A 23,321-nucleotide genomic window follows, 5' to 3' on the forward strand; every position below is an offset into this window, starting at 1 on the left:
AAGGGAAAGCTGCTTGTAATAACTAATCAGTATTCAGTCAATCTCAGAATCCCAGGGGCATATGTAGTCATTTTTGGAGACTGCTGGTTAATGTGGAGTCATAGGTAAGGACAAACTATACCTCACCAATATGTTGCATTTATAGTTACTACAGCTAAGCCTGTAAGCTTAGCAGGGTGTTGTTATTTTGGGGTTTTTTTTTGTGTGTGTATGTTTTGGGTTTGGCTTTTTCTGAGGCTTAAAATCCTTTTTTGAGGTTTTACTTGGTTTCCTGTTTCTTCTTTTTCATGACTGGTCAAAAAAAAAAAATTAGTTTAAGTTAACAAAGAGTAGGCAAAGCAAAAAATCCATGTCATACACTAGTTTTGTATGTGTAATGAATGTTTTTTTCAAGTGAGTAATCTACTGTCTTTTGACAAAAGCAATATCCAAAACTTCGATGTATATTGCATAGTATACATCAGTAGCAGTAATAATGTTACAACAAACAATGTTTTTGTTTATTAACAATGCAATTGCCCTTTGCACAATAAATAAATATATAGATAAATAAATACAGCAGAGCTTTTGAAAATTTTCCCCAAGGAATTTTTTGTTGAGAGTCATACCTCAGGGCAATTTGGCAGGGGAAAAGTGATATGACCATGCACCAAGACTTCTGATGCAGATATATACTTTGCCCTGAATGTAACTTCTGCATGGACATGTGATACATAATTACCAAACTGTTGTTATTAATTACAGGAAAATTACACTGTTTTCTCAGTACAGGAACCTAAACAAACTGCATTGTTTTAGCTAGATGGCAAGCGAATACATTTAAGTTATTTTTCTGGATCATAGCCTCAAAACCAAAACAATCTGAGTAAAATTTAATGAAAGAAGCTTTTTGCTTTTTATGAACTAATTTATTAGGAAGCCCAAATAGTTAGCACTGTGTTGCCTTGGTAAATAATAAATTCAACAGTCAGAATTTTCCACATCTTTCATCTGAAGTAGAAAAGCAGTAGCAGAAATAAAATGTCATACCAGGACTGTTTTCTGTATCAGTTATATTTTCACAATGTACAAGAGAGGAAGTATATAAATCTTGACTTACCAAGTGTTGCAGTAATAATTCCTGAAGTAAGAAATCCTAATAGTAATGTATGAGATTATAGGTTTGCAAAGTTTTGTGCTTTTCAAATGTGGAAGTAGTAGAATCCTTTAAAGTAGTGTTGTATGAAGCTTCTGTTTTAGAATGAGTGGAATGATTAGCTATATCTGTTAAGAAGTTGGAAACTAAGTAAATTGTGGACTTTTTTTATTTAAAAAATGGATCATTTATTCAGCAGAAACACATAAGTAATTTTATTTTTATACTAGTATTTAGGAAGCCTTAGTATACTTCATCAACTTTCTAACTTGAGTCACCTTTCTTCATTTTTCTTCTTTAATGTAGCAAACCAAGGGATATGTGTCAGCGTTTCATATACATTGTTAGCCTTATACCAGAAGGTGTGAAATTCAACTACAGCAAAGTGATTTATCATTCTAAGAAAAAAAAATAATACTGTCAGATCAAGTAAAAAAGTACTTGCCTAAATCTATGCTTTTCACTATCATCTGGTGACTTAGAATTGCTCCCTGCAGAACACTGTGTAGAAGTTCAAAGGTCTAACCTACAGTTTTTTTTAAAGCTGGTGTATTACCCATGATGAAGATGGATATTGACTGTATCTGATAAGCTATATAATCTTCCTTTTTTTTTATAGAAACTAGCTTTGATACTTTGGGGTTTTTTTGAAAATAATACTTAAATGCTTTGTATCATTTTAATGGGCATAATTTGTACAATTTTTTAACAATTATTTCCTATATTTAAGTGAATTTGCAATATGTTTTCTAAAATATCTGATTCCTCACAAGAATTTTAGTATTTGTTATTCTACTGATTTGAGTTCTACATAGTTTACAGTACTATATATAAGAATAGAATTAGACTCAATTTCCATTTTCCCAACTTATTAGGGTCATGCTAAACCTGTTTGGAATCAAATATATGTTTAATCACAGTTATACCTTGTTTATATAGGTGAAAAGCTCTGGGCAAAAAGTATGTGTTTTACCCTGTAGAACTTGAGATCTTTAATCAGAAACAGAATTGCAAAAGGGCGAGTACAAAATATTTGCACTTGGGAGCATCAGAATTAAGTTATCAGCAAATGTTTTGATATGAAATATCTCTATGAACACACATTGTTTTTAAAGGTACATTGATTTTACTTTATTTTAATTGTGGTGTTGCATTTCATTCCCATGTTGAAATGAAAGTCTTTGTCTTGTTTTTTCTTTCTTGAAAGAAAAGTCACTGTCAGAATAGGGCTAGGTCTTGCAGGGGGAACTACCCTATGAGTTACAAAGAAAGAAGAAAGTAAAAAAGAGGACTTCTGTTATCAAGATATTCAGACATTAGCATGCACCAAGTTTTAAAGTAGAAACATTAGTTGTATATGCACAGTTTGTAACAGAGTAAATAAAGTCAGGATGTTTGTTCTCTGGAACTCAACAGTATGAAATTAATGTGTTTTCTGTTTTGTTAGCATCCTGACTGATGGTACATTTGGTAGAGAAGGTAATTGTGAGACGTAGTGGTAATTTTTTTGAGAATATTCATTGTGATTTGATTTATAATACAATTGTCAAATGTTGATGGATAGAGAACATGAGTGCCAATGAGGAAATAAAGCAGTTAGAAATTTAGAGTTCCTTGTTATTTCCCCTTATTACAATCCCAGGTTTAATAACAAACCTGATTCATTTTCTAAAACTGATTAGTTTTCAGTGTCATGTCAATTTTATTTTATCAGTTCATTTTCAGTACTGAATATAATAGAGAATATAGAGATTTGGTAACTGTTGAATTGGTAGGTAACAAACTAAATCTAGGGTGTAATTTTCCAGCAAAATTTCTATATTTTATATGTATATGTAAATATGCATGTATATGTTTAGTGTATTGATGGTTTTGTGCTTCTTAATATGGAACATATGGAAGGGTGTCTATCGTTGAATACAGCCTCTATACAGACATAAATGTATTGTATAAATGACTATAATTTTTAAATCTGGGATATATATGCAACATAAATGAAGGAGTTTCATTAGCTGTTGGAATTTCTTTATTGCCAAATTCTGAGTTGAAAAACTAGTGAACTAAGCAGAAGCAAGGTCATACCTACAATACATTGATTTGCCTTGATCATTGACTCACTTTGCAGCAAGTCAAGTTATTGATTAATTAAAATAAATTTTGTTTATGTTTTGGCTTATTACTCCACCACAAGAATCTCAGTTTAAGTTCGCCATCACTTTATTCTGAAACCTGAGGAGGAAGACAGGAACAAGACTAATACTGTCTGGTAATTAACCACTGGACTGTGGTTCATTAAAAGCTCGTTTTTTAAAATTAGATAGTGGGCTGCTTAATGCTATATTGCTGAAGGCTAGGAATCACCGTTTTCAGTTAAAGGAATTTTTTAATATTAGCTGTACTTTTGCGAAGAGCCAAGTTCTATTTTGGTAACTTGTTCTGTTTTAAAAGGAGAAGATACTGAGTGAGTGACTCTTGTTTAGAAATACCTTTATGTGTCAGCCTATGCAGACATTACTATATAGTGCAAATTCAGGTTGTGGCTTCAGCTCTGGCCAAAGCAAATAGAATTTTATGTTTGCAGTATAGACAGTTATGCAGTTCCCTACTTTCAAAAAAAGAAAACAAATCTCCAAAGCTGTTTTTTGTTTGTTTGTTTGTTTTTTTTTAATTTTATTTTTGCAAAAGTCATGCATTTGTGTGAATACATGAGTAATACTGGACAGAATTATGACAGACTAGCTACACGACACTTGGTAGATTCTGCAGGATTTCAGACCACCTGAAATATATTTTAGTAATATCAATGTGTTTCTATGTATAAACATTCTTAGAATTGGGGTTGGAGTTACCTGGTCTGTGTCCTTTTGCTAAAGGTCTGACAGATGAATCCTAACCAGGAACAAGATTTCTGGATGGAAGGGGACAATTTTCACTTCCTCTTCATTCAGAAAAAAAAGTTAAAAATTGCTGTTCATCTGATTTTGTGAACAGATATTCATTACGGTAGTATAAAATGGATCTAATGGTTAACTTTATGTAATTATTGATGCTGCTGCTGGCGGAAACCAGTTATTAGTAATTGACACTTACAATGTGTGTACTATTTGAGGAACAATAGTGAAGGCAGTTTCTTGTGCGAGGCCTAGTGGCATGCAAATGTATTCTTTTTCTGTGTGCTCAGTAAATCATAGAAGTTTTTTGATCAACCTGAAATTATTCCCCCTATTTGCTCACTGAAGCAAAACCTTGAAAAACTTAGAGAACTTTGATACAACTGTTGCATATTACAGTTTTGATCTGAGAGGTCTAATGTGTGGTGGAGAGAGAGGTGTAAATCTGTAACAATACCTCAAGCTGATCAGAACCTTGAAATGGACTTTGTTCTTAAATTAAGCACATTAGATAATCTGAGAAATGTGATCTAAAGTAGCCCTTCTCTAGTGAGGTGTTGGACCATTGCTTATAGAGGTCCTTTCCAGCCTGAGATTCCATGCAGTCTAAATCTGTTTTATTAAACAAAAAATGACCTACCCCCCCACCCCACCCCCAACTAAAAGGACTAGAACAAATTAAATTTCTAAACGTGGAAGTGTCAGAGCTGCCAGATGAGAGAGACTACATTTGAAACACTTATTAAATTTAAAATATTTAAATTTGTTAAATTACTGGTTGACAAACTGGATCTCAAGGAAGTTGTGTGGGTTTGGTTTTTGTTTTGCTTTGTGTTTGGTTGTCTTTGAGAATTGGCTGTACATAACTAACAACTCCACTGATCGTCGCATGAGTCTCTGCATCTCATTGGGTGTGCAGGCTTCTCCTTGTCGTACTAAAAAAGGTATATTGAAGTAAGTGGATGAAATTCTGTGTAAGAGAAGTGAAGATCAAGGTTAAATGGTTCTGGCACCATGTGAATTTTAAAACTAAGGGAAGAAGAAAATGAGTTTACCAGGAAAAAAGTTGTAGAATACCAGAATTTTTGTGAGAGAAGAGTCAAGAAAACAAGATACTACTGAGACGTGGTCTGCAATTTCATTATAGGATAGCAACTCCATAAAACTCCTTTTTATTAGCATCTTAAGGCCAGAAAAGCAATTTCAGACCTCAGCTAGAATGATCTTACTTAAGTAAATACACTATAATACCGAGTCATCTTAACAGCGAGTCATTGTCTTATTTGCAGATTATACAGATTCCTCCGATTCCTTATTTGCAGATTATATAGATTCCACTAATTCCTTATGCTCAGTCCACCTGCACCTGAATGATAAACTCTTTAAAACTCTGCTCCAGAACATTCTGAAATACACTATTATTGCCACTTTTTAGAAGCTGTTAGAGTTGTTCATCCTGTGTAGCAAATACGTAGTTTGTTAAAGGTAGCACAAATGAAAGAGTACATTGGAAATTTAGGGCAATAATGTGAAACATCGATGTTGAACGCTGCATACAGTCCTTACTTAAGACATTATCAGTGTATTTTGGGGTTACAGCATTTAATGATTGATAGGCTTTGTGATGCCAGTGTAAATTGTAAAAAGAAATGTTTATTTTTTGAATTCTAGAAAATCAAAATATTCATTTCATTATGCTAGAAACTCTTGCCCTTTTATGCATTTGGATTTAAAAAGAAAACAGTTCATTTATTTGAGTAATTCTAATTTTAAGTAAGCTTTTATGTATGTTGTTTGAAGGCATAATTTTATTTTTTAGAAAACTATGAATTACAATAGATACTATGTATATGCCTCTGTGGAATGATGCATACTTTTATGTAGTAGGGAGAACAAATCAATTTCAGCTATACATAAGTAATCTAATGTAATCCACTGATAAATGCAAGCAAAGTGGCAAATCTCAATTCTAAGTCTTGGTATTTATAAATTCATGGTTTAGTATTTTATTCTTTTTAAATCTCTGAAATATGCATGTTCAAGATTGATACAGGAACTAGATCATGGAAAATGTTTTAAATATCTTAATATTTATCTTATACATGTTTTGGTTTTTTTCCCCCTAATAGAAATGCTTCTGATGCCAATTTTTAAATATTCATGAGCAGAGGGATGTAGTAATGAGTGCTTAGTTGTATTGTTTATATTTTGCAACTTAACTACAGTGAAGATTAAAAAGCAGAAATGTTTTTACTAATGAGTTCAAAAGCTGAGAATTTCAGAGAGCTTTTTACAGAAACGGAAGCAGAAGCAGCAGGGGGGGGAATTTATTTAGCATTAATTAGCTAGTTCTGTCTACCTCCTACTTAACTATACATCTTAGAATTGTTTATAAAAATTTCTTGAATTCCCATTCTGTACTGTTAAAAATGCTATTGATTGTTACGCAAAGCTAGATAAGGAAAAGGCTGTCTGGAACTGCCGATTAGTCTGAAAAATATAATAGCTGTCCATTTTAGTAGTAGTAAGTAGGCAGTGAAGTGTCACCTAAAAGAAAGCCATGTAACTTGCACACAGTTGCAAAATCACACAGGTGAAAAACCTGCTTTTGAATTCCCATTTTAAAGGGTGTGTCACTTAATTCCTTTGGTGAAAATCACTTTGTCACTCCCAGCTTTTGTTTCAAGTGCCAATAGCTGTGCTACTGTCATAGTATTGCAGTTGCATAAGGGGACTGGAAAAAGCAGTGCTGCTTTTAGAACATAATTGTTCAAGTGATCTCTGAGTTCAGTACAGGCGGCTGTTGTGTATTTGCTTTGACAGTAATAACTAAGACCAGTATAACTTCATAGCTGGATGGGACACTGATATATCGTATTGCTCTTATCAGCTTCCACCCTCTTAAAAACTTCTAAGGCAGTGTCTTTTGGTGAACAGTTACATACCTGTATAAAAATAGGTTATTCTACGTGCTAGTCTGCAAGTGGTGTTTTTCTTGGTTAGTGGACAAGTTTCGGAAAATAAAATGATTTTTGATTCTGTATATACCTTTGACACAGTTGAACACTAGAAGTAATCTGTTTTGGCTCTCATATCAGCTTTAGTATCAAATGTTAAGAGGTGAATAAGGGCTTGGCACTTTATAAGCAAGTATGTCTTTGGCATTGCATTATGTAACAATTTGTAAAAGAGCTTTTAGAATAATTAGGATAACTAAACAGTAGGGCTGTTTCACGTCATTTTTTCAGACTGTTCTTGTTCTTGGAATATGTCTTTTGAGGAGGAAGTTCTTATGACTTAATTGAACTGTCACTTGAAAAGATGCCTCTTGGATCTTTGTTTGTATTCAGAGGTTTCTAAATTAAACAAGACCTTAAAAGTTAAGATCGTGCATTCAGAGGACTTGTGTTGAGGGCTTACTGTGCTAACAAAATAAATTTGTTTATATTTAGGGTACTGTTGTTTGCAAAATCACAGCAACAGGTTTTTACTGTAAGCATTAAACACGTTTTACTGAGTAAAACCAAGTAACACTGTACTTAAGAGTTTTTTGTGGCACCATAGCAAGCCACCGCTAAAGCAACAGGACACAACCCTTGTGAAAGCCCTGGAGACAGTATGTAGTCTTTGTCACTTTGATACAGTCTTGAATATAAATCTATATAAACATCTGTTTACATACACATCAAAAGAATCTCTGCATATGTACGTGATATCAATTATAGAAGTATAATGTGTTCATGTTCAACAGATTCTGTTCTAGGATTTCTTAGCTTTATAATGTGTATGTAACTTCCAAATATTTACTTTTTTCCTCATACCTTGTTTTGTGACAGGATGACGAAGTAGTACTTCAGTGTGTTGCCAGTATTCACAAAGAACAAAGGAAGTTTTGCTTGGCAGCTGAGGGACTTGGGAATCGCCTGTGCTTTTTGGAACCAACATCAGAAGCTAAAGTAAGAAGTTGATACTATCAGCTGGTCTAACTGATCAGTGAATGTTAACCTACTTATTGTCCACAAATATGTTTTAATTACAGTTTCTTTAATGTGATGCTAGATGCATCTTTTGTATGCTTTTCTTTTATGACTGCAACATGAGATTTCTTAGAGATTCTAAATATACTTTGAGGCATACTTGTCAATAGTCAAAAGCCACTATTCTTTATCTAAAATAATTTCTGTAACTGAAATACTTGGTATTTTCAAGATTAAGTCTCCAGACTGTTACTAAGACTTAAGTTCACCAAAAAACTTATTCCTATTACTGCTGTAGGTTCAACTATCTTGATATACTGGATTGATAATTTTAGAAGTATTGTCACCTGTTGGGTACTGGTGTGAAGTGTTGCTTCTAACTGTGTTGATTAATCAGAAAGTTGAGAGTACAGGGAACAGAATTATTAAGTAATTGAAAACTTTTAAAGACAACAAGTGGCAAATGGAAAAAAGAAGCTAGAGAGCTGTGAAGAAAAAATAAAAGAAAATAGAGTAGTAAGGGGAGATTGAGAGGAGAAAGTAGAGAAGAGATGAAACTTTAGACCTGTGCTAGAGCAGAATGTTAAGAATAAATGCAAATGGAGGATGACCTCCTCCATCTCTTCTTTGTTCTTATTACATCATTCTATTTTTCTTTGTTTTGTGTCTTTATTTCTTTTCTCCGTGATAATTTATTTCTCCTCCTGATTTTTTTTTTTTTTTTTTTAGTGGGGTCTTTGTATCTTTTCTCTTGAAATGTTGCCATGTGGTCCTATTTTTAGTCTAGGTATTATGACTATGTTACATCCACAGTATTTGTTTATGCAGTATGAGAGGTCCTTGTTCACCTCTAAAGCGAAAAACTATGCTGCTTCTAAATTTGCATTTCTTTGCATTCCAAGAGTTCAGTCAGATAATTTATCTCTGGTGTACTTTACAAATCACCAGTAATCTTTTCACATGCGTAAGTAAAAGCAGTTAGTTTTCACATATGTATTTGAACTATTGTCTTAAAATTTAAACAGTGATTGGGAATTTTTTGTGTGGTAGGTTGACCCTGGCTGGACAGCAGGTGCCCTCCAAAGCTGCTCTGTCGCTCCCCTCCTCAGCTGAACAGGGGAGAGAAAATATAACAAAAATGCTCGTGGGTTGAGATAAGGACAGGGAGAGATCATTCACCAGTTAGCGTCACAGGCAAAAACCAGACTCAACTTGGGGAAATTAATTTAATTTATTACCAATCAAATCAGAGTAGGGTAATGAGAAATAAAACCAAATCTTAAAACACATGCCCCCCACCCCTCCCTTCTTCACGGGCTTAGCTTTACTCCCGATTTTTCTCTACCTCCCCCCAGCGGCGCGGGGGGTCGGGGAATGGGGGTTGCAGTCAGTTCATCACATGTTGTCTCTGCCCCTCCTTCCTCCTCAGGGGCAGGACTCCTCACACTCTTCCCCTGCTCCAGCATGGGGTCCCTGCCATGGGAGACAGTCCTCCACGAACTTCTCTGACGTGGGTCCTTCCCACAGGCTGCAGTTCTTCACTAACTGCTCCAGCGTGGGTCCCTTCCACAGGCTGCAGTCCTTCAGGAGCACACTGCTCCAGCGTGGGTCCCCCACGGGGTCACAAGTCCTGCCAGAAAACCTGCTCCAGCATGGGCTCCTCTCTCCACAGATCCGCAGGTCCTGCCAGGAGCCTGCTCCAGCACAGGCTTCCCACAGGGTCACAGCCTCCTTCGCATGCAGCCACCTGCTCTGGTGTGGGGTCCTCCATGGGCTTCAGGTGGATATCTGCTCCACTGTGGACCTCCCTGGGCTGCAGGGGGACAGCCTGCCTCACCGTGGTCTTCCCCACGGGCTGCAGGGGAATCTCTGCTCTGGCGCCTGGAACATCTCCTCCCCCTCCTTCTGCACTGACCTGTGTGTCTGCAGGGTTGTTTCTCTACATGTTCTCACTCCTCTCTCTGGCTGCTGTTTCTGTGTGCCCCATGACTTTTTTCCTCTTCTTTAAATATGTTATCCCAGAGGCGCTACCACTATCACTGATTGGCTCGGCCTTGGCCAGAGGTGGGTCCGTCTTAGAGCTGGCTGGCATTGGCTCTGTCAGACACAGGGGAAGCTTCCAGCAGCTTCTCACAGAAGCCACCCCTGTAACCACCCCCCCAGCTACCAAAACCTTGCCACACAAACCCAGTACAATTACTGCAAGGTTTTGTTACCTGTCTGGTTTGTTGGGAAGTAGAGACTGCTTAATGTTGTGTAGATTTTTATGATTATAGCAATAAAATATTCTGAATAAGTCTTTCCAGACTTTACTAACAAATATGAGACACAAAATCTAACCTAGTTTCATTTGTAACTCATTTAACTGAAAAATGACATTATCTTTCTGTGTCTGGTTATGAGAGGCCTTGAAAGTAACCTATTAAAGAGTAAACTTCCAATTACAATCTGTGTGCGCATGTATGCATGTATACAGATGCTACATACACACATGCACACATACTTATATATGTATAGTATGAGTTTGTATAAGTGTTGTGTGTGTGTATATGTACACAGATGCAATTAATGAATGCTAAAACAAATATTACCTTGTAGTGGAGATGAGTGATGACAAGTATGACAGTTTAAGTTTTTCCTGTAGCAGTTAATGAAATTATGAACTACTTGCTATTTACAAATTTAGTTGTGTAAGAAAGATGCAAGAGTTCACTTTACCTTAATATATGTAACAACTCTCTCTCTTTCTCTCTCTCTCATGCTATTTCAATGTCAAGTCTTTTGCCTAAAAGTCTTTTCCAAAATGTGTTTCAAAACACACACAGAAAAATAATTATAGTCTATAGTTGAGACCAAAGGGTGGGAACTCCAAGACTGTACTTGATTAGCTTGCTATAAAGACTTCACTTCAGCAAGTTTAGAAATCTCTGAATTGTGTCATTTCCCTTTCCACCACCTTAAAACTCATCGTTATCAAGAATTTTATTCCCTCCTGTCACACTGATTTTAAAGAAGAAAAAGGAGTGTATATCCACTTTAAAGCTCATTCATAGCCATGATCTATATCATACATCACAGAATACTGAATCATTGAGGTTAGAAAGGACCTGTGGAGATCATAAGCTACAACCCCTCTGCTCAGATTAGGTTCAGCCAGACCAGATTGCTGAGGACAGTGTCCAGTCAGGGTTTGAATATCTCCGAGGATGGAGACTCCACAGCCTCTCTGGGCAACCTGTTCCAGTGTTTACCATGCTAACAGTACAAAAGTTTTTTTCCCTCATGTTTAAATAGAATTTCCTGTATTTCAATTTCTGTCAATTTCCTCTTGTCCTTTCACTGGGTACCACTGTGTAGAGTCTGGCTCTGTCTTCTGTGTACTTTCCTGTCACATATTTATATGCATTGATGATTCCCTTTGAGACTTTTTTCTTGGCCACATCTTTCCTTGGACACATCGATACCAATAAATTGAAAAAAAAGTCTGCTGTTCTTGAAGTGAATGTAAGTTTCATGTTTCAAAACCAGCAGACATATTGATCCAACAATTGAGAAGATCTCCTAAAATAGTTTTATTGTATTGTAAGGTTCTGAATCTTTGCCATTTAGTGACAGCTACAAATATGTTCAGAGTATCAACCTCTTATGTCAAATAAGATCATACACCTTCTATTTTGTTTTGTCAGTGACATTATGGAACAAATACAATGTTCACTGTGTAATTCTAAGGGACAGGAAGGCAATAATATGTAGAGAAAAACTTCTCATTTTTGGACCTGAAGATGTTTCGTTTTCCTGTGAGGAATACAGCTCTAGGAAAAGTAAAGTTACTGCACTGACAAGTTATGAGGAATGGATTTATATTATTTTCATACAGGGAAATAGCATGTATCTCAAAACCAAATGAGTAAACATTAAATATGGATTTTAACATTAAAACACATGTGTGTTCAAATACACTTTTCATTCTGTTTTATCTGCTCTGCTGATCTGTTCTTACACTGTTTAATTTATTTTATAGTATGTTCCTCCGGACCTTTGCATCTGTAATTTCGTCCTCGAACAGTCCCTATCTGTCAGAGCTCTTCAAGAAATGCTGGCCAACACAGGGGATAATGCTAGTGAAGGTGTAAGTAAATTGACATCAAAGAATATTAAATTTCTGAATATGGATTGTTCTCATTTCTTTCTTTGCTCCAGGATTTTTTAGGAGAGGGACGTCATGTCATAGCAGGTTCTTCAGTTTTCTGGTTTTCCTAGGAAGACATCATTGCTCCACTACTATACTCATATTCATTTCTCTTTAGTATTGAGGAGCAGATGCAGTTAGTCTTTCAAAATATTTACAAAACCCAGAAACATGATCTTCAGAGATCATTTATTACCATCAGTCCAGAGCTGGATACTGAAAAAGGAATCAGAGAATGCTTGGACTGAGTCTGTCTTTTATGAACCTGAGGAGAGTATATGAGATAGGTTTTGTCTGAAACATAAATCATTGCCATAAAAGCATTACTGTATTATAGTGCTATTTATTAATGGGGAAAGCAAAATCATTTTCTCATCATGTAACTATTCTGTTTATTTGGGTTTCTTAATCTTTTACTGTATTAGCACAAGCATACTTACTGGAATGCTTACAGTATAGCGTAAAGTGACTTTGCAGTAAAGTGAAATGTTGTAACTATGTTTGCATTTCATATTACTAAAGTTTCAATTGAATTATCACTTCAAATCTAAGATATACTAAGAATGACTGAAAGAGGACTTCCACACTGGAGCGGTCAGGATGTCAAAAAGTCCCTGTGCACTTTATTATACAATTATTTATTATTGACAAAGTTATTTAAGAACTGTATTTTTCATAGAACTTCTAAGCTATTTGGCAAAAGGTGATGGTGTTATAAGCAAAAATTAAGCCTAATCCAAACCCCAGATACAGATTTACCTGTGTTTTCAATGATCTGTGTGAACAATGATAATTTTTCAATGATCAGCTGAACCTCATTGCTAGTTTTTGAGATGAGACAGACTTACCTCTCATCTATGCACTAACACTTCTGGAAGTTTTAGAAGTTACATTTGCTGTTGCATCTGTGAATGGCTTGTAAGTAGGTAATTCGGGTGAATTGTCTAGTTCTATAAGCTTAGGTAGAGCTCGTGTTTCTCTGAAAGTAAATGAAATTGACCTATGGTCTCCACTCAGTTGGTCACTGCTCTCTTATATTCATGTGTATAAGTTTTAGGAATTTAAAATAAAATGTGACATCACCTTTATTGTTTTCTTCTATTCAGAGAACAACTGAAATCTGAAAAAAAACTGGAAATGCCCCTTCTTAATGTATAGGGTGAAGTATTATTAACAAATTAATATTAAATAAGACTTTACAATGTTTATTTGTTATGACAGATTCTGCAATTGCTTTCTGGCACCATGAAAACGACAAACTTGTCTAAATAAAAATCTTCTGCATTTCACTCTCACTTAGAGTTAAATTTGGTATTGGTCACATGTACATCTCTTAAAGTTGAGAAAATACTTGAATTGGTTGCATGCGATGTCTGTGCATTGATGTTTACTATACCTATCAGATTTTTGCTGGCTGATCAGATCAGCTTGCTCTTATCTTCTATGATGCTGTGCTTTAATTGATTTCCCAGCATAGTCCAAAAGCTTGGGTGGAAGACTTTTATCTTTGATTGATTTGACCCTAACTCTCCAATTTCAGCTGAATTGAATTGAATTGAACTTTTATTCTCTTATGAACAGAGCGTGATAAAACTCTATGGCTTTACTTATTTTATGAGACTAAATGTCAACTAATTACGATGCAAATAATCTGCAGAGCTAGACAGTTTTCATTTTTATGTAGAATCAGAAAGCTTGTGTATTTTCTTTGAGTTGTAATTTTTCTTTTATTGTACTTACACACAGAGTTAAGACTGTCACATTAAGTAAAAGGAAAAATGAGTGTCTGAGGAAGAAACCAAACATAAAAATACAAGTAATCTCAGTATTATCTAAAGAGATTTACTTAAAGATAACATTTCACTATAATATTTTTGGGGATCAAATATAGATTTATGTGAATTTGTTTCATGATGAGAGATTTCTTTTGATTTCTTTCTGGGATTCATATACTGTGCATGCACTTTTAGTATTTTCTTCCTTTTTTATTACAATCCTAGAAAATAGAATAATGTGTGGGAGGAGGGGAATTCTATGATTTATGTAAATACCCTAGAAGGGAGAATCAAAAGGGTGTTTTATTTACTTGAGGCTAATTTTTTCACTGTCATATCCATCTATTCAGAATTAATACATTCAAAATACATATTCTTTTTTTAAAGATGAAAATGTCTATAGAATAGATTTTTGGTATTTTTTTCTCTTGAATTATAACCTGCCATTCATTCTTCAGTCTCTTCATTGTTGTGCAACAATTCACATTTTAAAACACTTTTTCATTTTATCTATTTGTAAATCAGATGCATCAAAGCACTACTTAAGAATTTGTTACCCAACAGTGAGTCTTGTTTTTCACAGGAAATCTAAGTGTAACTCTGGCTGTGACTGGCTATACAATGATTGCTTATTGAAACTTTTAATAGACTGTATGCACTAGGTAATAAGGAAAGAAAAAAAAAATTGGTTTTGAAAACATTTTTATTTTTCAAAAGTATAAAAGTAAAGGTGGTCAAATATAATTTTAATTTATAAAATTTTATTTTGAAGTCAAACAATTTGCCAAAGCTTTATATCATCCCAATGAAACTAACACTAATGATGGAACTTACTTTTTTTTTTTAATTAATTGCTGCAAGCATTCAAGGTGACCTGTGGAGTCTCTTATTTCTGAAGGAAGAAATTTCACTTTGCAAGATGGCTTCTCAGTTATATAAAATTAGAAAGATGTTTAGAAAGCTTCTGGATTAAAATTTCTCATTATTTCATGCAGATCAGTAAATATTAAATGACTCAGAACTAGGATTTGTTTTTATCTGAATAACATGGTTGCAGAATTTAAATTTTAAAAAATGAAGGGAAGGTTGCAATTTAAGAATGATTGACAAGAAAGAGTGAAACTTTACAGTTTTATTCTGTCACAATTTTATAATGCCATCTTCAATACCTACCTTTCATTCTATTAAAGAATATTGGGTCTTTTTCTTTGTAAGCTTCTTTCTGTTTTACTTAATGTGTAGAAAACATATCAGTTTAATTAAGAGAGATATATATTTAGCACATGAAGTACCAAGGTATGTGAACCATATTTATATAGAAATGTATGTATGCATGCATAGAAGGGGCATTCTTACTGTCTGTTTTGTGCTCTTTTAATCCTCTAAGTTAGGTGCAGTTCAGCAGGCTAAAATCATGAGATGTGTTTTGTATTATAATTGATGGTTAGTGGCCATAAGTCTATAGGAGTGCAGTTTGGGATTAACTACAGAAAGTATATTAAAATGCCCTAACATATTATATACATTGTGAACACTGTTTGCATAGTATACATGGTGGAATAAAGTAATTTCTAATGAGAAATTTTCTTATGTGTTAAGAGAATTGTTGCACATTCATACATTTAATACTCAAAACTTCAGTGATAGTAGTCCAGTAGGCCTCCATCAGGTTGTTTTTCAAATGCATGAAACCAATGATTTTATTATTTTATTTAGTAATAAAAAATTTCTTTCATAGTACAGTATTAAAATTAAGCTATGGTAGTAAGTGATACATCAGCATAAATAGCAAAATAGAGTAACTTCGTATATTGAGATATTCTTGAATATGTCTCAGGAATTGACTCTTTTATACCAAATTGGGAAAACATCTAAAGAGTGTATAGACTAAATGATATAACCATGAAATTATCGGATACAAATTTTAGTCTTTACCATAATAAACAGTTATTATTATAGTTTATAAATCAAAATCCCTTAAATATTTTCTATCTTTTTTATATCTTACAAATTAAGAGATAAATATGATAGTGAAATAACAAATATGGATTCTATTTCAAAAATGTCAGCTTGAAAAGAGAAAGGGAAATAAATTGATGTCTTATGATCATTCATTGTTTTAATTCCATATTAATTTGTCATTCTTTTAGCCACCTTTCTTGTTAAATTGCATGGGGATGAGATATGCTGTAGAAAGATGTGCTGTGTATTATATGCACTCAGACTTCAATATTTCAGTTAACGTTTTCTCATCACGTAGAATCATAGAATCATTTAGGTTGGAAAAGACCTTTAAGATCGAGTCTAACCGTCAACCATGCCCACTAAACCATGTCCTGAAGTGCCTTGACTATACACTTTTTTGATTACCTCCAGGGATGGTGACTCCACCACTTCCCTGGTGTCCTGGTTTCAGCTGGGATAGAGTTAACTGTCTTCCTAGTAGCTGGTACAGTGCTATGTTTTGAGTTCAGTATGTGAAGAATGTTGATAACACTGATGTTTTCAGTTGTTGCTCAGTAGTGGTTAGACTATAGTCAAGGATTTTTCAGCTTCTCATGCCCAGCCAGGGCACCTGACCCAAACTGGCCAACAGTGTATTCCATACCATGTGACGTCCCATCTAGTTTAGGAACTGGGAAGGGGGGGCAGGGAATCACTGCTCGGGGACTGGCTGGGTGTCGGTCGGCAGGTGGTGAGCGATTGCCCTGCGCATCATTTGTACATTTCAAACCTTTTATTACTACTGTTGTCACTTTATTAGTGTTATCATTATCATTATTAGTTTCTTCTTTTCTGTTCTATTAAACCATTCTTATCTCAACCCAGGAGTTTTACTTCTTTTCCCGATTCTCTCCCCCATCCCACTGGGTTGGGGGGGAGTGAGTGAGCGGCTGCGTGGTGCTTAGTTGCTGGCTGGGGTTAAACCATGACACCTGGGCAGGCTGTTCCATTGCCTGACAACCCTTTCAGTGAAGAAATTTTTCCGAAGATCCAACATAAACCTCCCCTGCCGCAACTTGAGGCCATTTCCTCTCATCCTATCTCCAGGCACTTGACAGAACAGACCAGCACCCTCCTCGCTACAACCTCCTTTCAGGTAGTTGTAGAGAGCGATAAGGTCTCCCCTCAGCCTCCTTTTCTCTAGACTAAACAGCCCCAGTTCTCTCAGCTGCTCCTCATAAGACTTGTGCTCCAGGCCCCTCACCAACTTGGTTGCCCTTCTCTGGACATGCTCCAGCACCTCAATGTCTTTTTTGTAGTGAGGGGCCCAAAAAATGGTGGCAGCTCAAGGGGGTGGTCACATGGTGCTGTGTGATTCACAGATATTAAATTCTTCCTTAATTTTTACTTCTTGAGAAGTAGAAGAACGTTTATTTTTCTCTGTAACTTGGCAGCAGGATAACCACAACCTAATGTCTTATTCAGCATTCCAGGTCTTTAACTGGCCCATGTCATGGCACAGCTCAGGGAAACCGGAGTTCTGCTCTATCACCTCTGATCTTGCAATGTCAGCCTTTGCATACATGATTTTCAGACCTCATTGTTACTGACCTCTTGTTTTCCACTGTCTTCTCCAGGTTAAAGTGTAATTTTTGATTTTTGCAATTACATTGCTTTCTAGAAAATGGAACTCTTGATGAAAAAAGCATTTGCTTAGAGAAACTAAGATTGATCTAAAATCTTCTAGGACTCCTAAGCCGTAACACAATTTAGTATTTCAAAAATATTTACCCAAAAACTTAGCCAGAAGATATAATATGAGATTAGTGGTAATACATGAATATTTATATTTGGGATTGGCAGTAGAGGACAAATAATCTCTTCAGTAAAAATGATTGCACTGTTGCTTTGGGGGTAGTGGATAACAAAAAAGAAAATGTAGTCTGTTGTGCCATACTTATTTCGAAACTACCATCTATTGGGGAAATTGTAATGCGAACACAGCAGTTCATATAAATAGGAAAGGTGAAATAAAAAATGAAAACCTCAACAATAATGGAAGAAACTTTCTGGACCACTGTTGTGGTTTAACCCCAGCCAGCAACTAAGCACCACACAGCCGCTCACTCACTTCCCCCTTGCCCCCAGTGGGATGGGGGAGAAAATTGGGAAAAGAAGTAAAACTCCTGGGTTGAGATAAGAACAGTTTGATAGAACAGAAGAGAATAAGAAACTAATAATGATAATGATAACACTAATAAAATGACAATAGTAATAATAAAAGGATTGGAATATACAAGTGATGCGCAGGGCAATTGCTCACCACCCGCCAATCGACACCGTTAGTCCCCGAGTGGCGATCCCCCCACCCCCACTCCCCCCAGTTCCTATACTAGATGGGACGTCCCATGGTATGGAATACCCCGTTGGCCAGTTTGGGTCAGGTGCCCTGACTGTGTCCCCTCCCAGCTTCTTCTGCCCCTCCAGCTTTCTCACTGGCTGGGCATCAGAAGCTGAAAAATCCTTGACTTCAGACTAAACATTACTTAGCAACAACTGAAAACATTCTCATACTGAACTCAAAAACATAGCACTGTACCAGCTACTAGGAAGACAATTAACTCTATCCCAGCTGAAACCAGGACAACCACAAGGATTTGTTACAATCAGAGGTGGACTCTTAATTAGCTTCTGTCAACAAGCTGTTTGTAAAATGGATGGGTTATTTTTTAAGTTACAATTAACTGATTCTGTTTTGAAACATGTCATAACTACTGATCGAGTTAAATATTTTGTATTATGAGACACTATCTTTGGCACCATGAAAGCAAATTGATATGGTAATAACTATTTCTAAACTAGATTTCCGAAAAAGATATTTTTGAGATGAATAGTACAAAATGCTGTCTTTTAATAGTTGTTATATACGTTGAGAAAAATGACAGCACGAAACGTAGGAATGCACATCTTAAAATGTTCATTTACATTCTGTTCTCAATACAAAGGCATTGCTAAGAATAGAATTTGGCCTCATATAATTAACATTAATCTTTTATTGGTTTCACCAGTCTATCATTCCATTGAATGGTTTGCTTTCCATACTAAATTTAGTTTGGAATAGAGTTGTGCTGTTAGTTTCAGATTTTTCTAGAGGAAGAACATAGCTTATTTGAATTTTTATTCTTTTTTTTAGATGAGTCAGCCTTAAAATTACAAGTGATTCACTTAAAAGCTTTCAGAAAAAATAGCATGAGGTGTTTTATTGCTTGTTCTCAAGCAATATATATGATCTCATATATATATATGTATATATACATATATAAGTTACAAACTGGCTACGTGTAATTTTCTTCTGACAACTTTTCTGTAATTATAGTTGATTTTGCTGTTAAGGTTTTCCTTGTTGGTTAAAAAAAAGTTGTAATTTATAAACTAATTATTATATACACTGTTACATGACTTTTTTCTGTTTTTCTTCCCCAAGCAGTGATAAGTTCCTCTGGGTTATATTATTAAAACCATTTTTTATGGATGATATATTTTGGAGGAGCTCTTAGAATTTTTTTGTTCATTGTTTCTGATCAGCCTTCTATAATGATATCTGAAAGTATGCTGTGTTCTCTGAATGACCAGCGAAAACTATCCTATATTTGTCTCCATTTTTTTCCAATTTTTTATGTAGGTCCAAAAATCGTTATCCAGGAGTTTGTGGTGGTTTGGTTTTTTGTTTGGTTTTTGTTTGTTTGTTTGTTTTGTGTTGTTGGTTTTTTTTTTTTTTAACTTTGCTACTGGGTATACTGAGAAATTTTACATAATTATATGGATCATATTGTGAAAGAGATTATACATGGTATCCATATAATTCTAAGAAATTTCTCAATAAAATCTACTACATAAAATTACATAAGACTCTCTACTATCTATTAACAGTATTAAGTTCCAGCATATGCAGGTCCCAAATCCCTATTTGTTAATGTCTTTGTTATTAGCTAGAAAAATAGAAGCAGGATTTTTATTTTATTGCAGTTGCAATAAAAGACCTCTGCTGAATTGCTTTTAGATTTTTATTCTTTCTGTTTGGACAAATAAAATTTCTTTTTTAATCCTTTGAATTAGTATTAAGTATTCTTTATGTCGAGCTACAGAATGTAGTAGTTTCCTCAGCTTGATATATTCTAAAGTGGGGTTCTTTACAACACAAGTTGTACATAGCTTGTAAACCTATTGACCTTATTGGTGATTTAACTAATCTATTGTTCATAGAGTGCAAAATCATTTGCCTACACATGTATAACTGTTATTTGACTTCCGGGAACTACCTCTAATTATCTTGGTCCCTTCCACGTGAATCCAAGGAACAGAACTGACCTTAAAGGCAGTCTTTTCTAGCGATACGTAACGTACTAGAGACGATCCCTGTTCTGAAGTTATATTTTGGGGAATCATCTGTCATATTTAATGATTGCCTAAATATACCTGAAACAAGAAGACCATAAAGTAAATGCTCTTTTAAATGGAAAAAAAGCTCTGTGTGTGTGTGAGAACAGTTTCAAGCAATTACATGAGAAGTTAGTTATTCGTAAATCAGCAATTTCTAACTTGTTATCAGGATCCTGATGTTAGACCTTTTATTATTACTCAAGACCAGGTGCAAATGTTATGATCTGGACTGAGATAAAAAAGTGAAGTATAATGTTGCCCACCATAGTATAATTAGTATTGAGATTAATGATGATATCCATAATTCTGCAAAATTTGGAGATTACTTTCTTGGGGAAGTGCTTCATACAATCTGGGACTGAGGATCTAGGAAAAAAAATAATCCAGTTTTGGTGGAGACCACCACAATAAATCAAGAATTTAATTTCTTGGTCATATTATTTATTTAAATTTGAATAGGCTTGTTATTTATAAATAACTAGGAAATAAGATGATAGATGCAGATGAGAGAGGCAGACTTGAAAACCTATAAAGCTGTTTGTCTGTTGTTCCATAGATAACTTGTTAAGATTTTTCCCTTGAAATTTATTTTTTTTGTGTGGTCACGAAAAGGAGGTCAAAAGATGTGTGCCACATTCTCTAAAGGAAATGTATGGAGAATGCAGTTTTGCCTCTCCCTGATCTTGTCATAAATTTCCATATTCAAAACTAATTCAAAACAAATTAAAAACTTTGCTTTGTTGAAATTATGGATGCAGTTGCTTTAATGAATCTGGTAAATGCTTAAGATAACATTAATCCTAGCAAGTAGATATCTTTAGTATGTGCTTAAACCATTCTGGGCATTAGGTGCATTTTTCCTCTTTCAAATTTCAGTTTGTGTATGTGTATATATACTTACTTTATTATTATTTTTTTAATGCCTCTGAAAAGTTTATAAGAAAGGTAAGTAGTATCTTATTTAATTGAAAACATTTTTTTGAAAATGCTATGTTTTTACTTTATTATAATAAAAAATCAGGTCACAATAAGAGCCTTTGATCAAGAACAGTATTTGTTCCCTTGGCAGATATTTGGCTATTGCTGTAGCTGCTTCATTATCATGATCTTTGCCCAGCATATGCATTTCATAATTTGCTTGAATATTTGCACTTATTACTTGAACTGTAGTAGCTCTTCTTGTTGTTACATAATTCTGATGGTAGTCCACGCAGTGCAGTGGAGTTCTGACCTTCTCTGTCATGTTGTGTAGGCAGCTCAAGGGGGTGGTCACAGAACCCTGCTGTATGGCCATGCTATACTACTTCGACATTCGTTTAGTGAAATGGTAAGTGAAAGAGGACTTTCAGAGAATGAGTAACATGAAACTCAAATAAATGTCTCTTTATCAAAATAAAAAATAGATAAATTTGGAAGAATGTTCTAAGTTCTCTTCTGCACTAGATAAAAAATTTGAATAGCTTATGGTGTCTCAACACAATGGAAGTGGCCCTTATATTTTAAATTCAGATTCTTCAATCCAGTTCACTCAGAAATGTAGCTGAAAAGCTCTTTTAGCCATGGATTATTTCTGGGTCCTTAAGGAATCCATTCTAATGATAATTCCTTTAGCAAGTTGTTGCTATCGCAAATGAATTTGTTGTGATATGTGTTATTTTTTCCATCCTATTTTATAAAATAAGGTGTTGCTTTTAACATCCCATAGTTCCCAGAGACTATGCCCACAAACATGCTGTCTTCAGGCGACCTTGTATAAATTTTGTGTCACTACATTGTACAACTGGAAAATTTTAACTGTTCAGGATCTTTGACTTGTTAGGGCCCATGCAAATATACCAAATAGGAGGTTGAAGTCAAGAAAACATCTTCCCTCCTTTTTTCTGTACTAGAAGATGCTATATTAGTCTTTAAACTCTGGTATTTATGTTTATGAACCATACAAATTGCAGTTGCCTTGGTATACCAGAGTTGCAAGTATGATTACTGCCTTTTGGTATGTTTGCTATGTTTTCATGAAGCAAACTTACTACAGTAATGCTGTAATAAGATGTTTGCCTGTTCTTATCTGATCAACTATGTGAAACTTTGGAAGGCAGGAGCTAAATTACACAGAGAAGTATGTGCTGAAGAGGAAAAGGATTTTGATGTTTTAAAGTCAGGAAGAGCTTGTATACAAATAACATGCTTAACTAATTTTAAAAAAATAAACACAGGCTGATGGTAAGATGGAGTAATGTGAATGTATTAATTTGGCATGTGTGTTAATGGATACTGTTGGGTTTTTGTTTTCAATAACTACACTGTTTTGCAGTATTTGACATGTTTAACATCATCAAGATCCCAGACGGATAAACTTGCATTTGATGTGGGACTACGAGAAAATGCAGCAGGTATGGCAAGGAAAATGTCACACATTTCTGTTTTTAGAAGAGGCGTTGAGATTAATGACACTGTAAGCTTATGAATGTTGTATTTATGTGTCCATTAGAAATAAGATGACAAAGTAAATGATGACTGTCAATACTGATGACTTAGTGCCTTGCAATTAAACTGAGTTACCACAACTGCAATAAGACTGGTGATAATGGTCAAAGTAAAAAACTTCTGTTGAATAAAATAAATTCGATGCATTTGTCTTCTATTTGTATGGCTTGTCACTTTCAGTAGAAATAGAGTACGGAAAAGCCACATATTGGTGCATTCACAATATACATTGTAACCATGCAACAAAAGAAGTATGTAACTTGTAATGCAGGAAAACAGAAAAAAATGTAATGAGCACATTGCTAAAAGAGCTGAAGAAAAATAAAAGCATAAAATGGAGCAATATAGTAGTGGGACAGAGTGGAAGAGATATGACACAAACAAGAAATGACGAGAAAGCTTTAAAATCTAATCAATAGATTTCTGGGAATACTGCCAGTAACAGTGCTGCTAACAGAAATATAGAAGAAAAAAAGTGCTTCCATG

General features: G+C 34.8%; 1 protein-coding gene across 11 annotated transcripts in view; it reads left to right on the forward strand.

Annotated features, from left to right (window-relative positions):
- Positions 1-23,321, forward strand: part of RYR3 (ryanodine receptor 3) — a 245,176-nt gene that overhangs the window by 42,289 nt on the left and 179,566 nt on the right. For all 11 annotated transcript variants that reach the window (XM_075030407.1, XM_075030397.1, XM_075030399.1 and 8 more), the window contains 4 exons: positions 7,863-7,982; positions 12,025-12,132; positions 21,604-21,678; positions 22,663-22,741. In XM_075030407.1, the coding sequence (XP_074886508.1) occupies positions 7,863-7,982; positions 12,025-12,132; positions 21,604-21,678; positions 22,663-22,741 (382 nt within the window). The remainder of the gene's footprint in view (positions 1-7,862; positions 7,983-12,024; positions 12,133-21,603; positions 21,679-22,662; positions 22,742-23,321) is intronic.

The sequence above is a fragment of the Buteo buteo genome, chromosome 6 (genome assembly GCF_964188355.1).
Source record: "Buteo buteo chromosome 6, bButBut1.hap1.1, whole genome shotgun sequence".
Classification (NCBI taxonomy): Eukaryota; Metazoa; Chordata; class Aves; order Accipitriformes; family Accipitridae; genus Buteo; species Buteo buteo.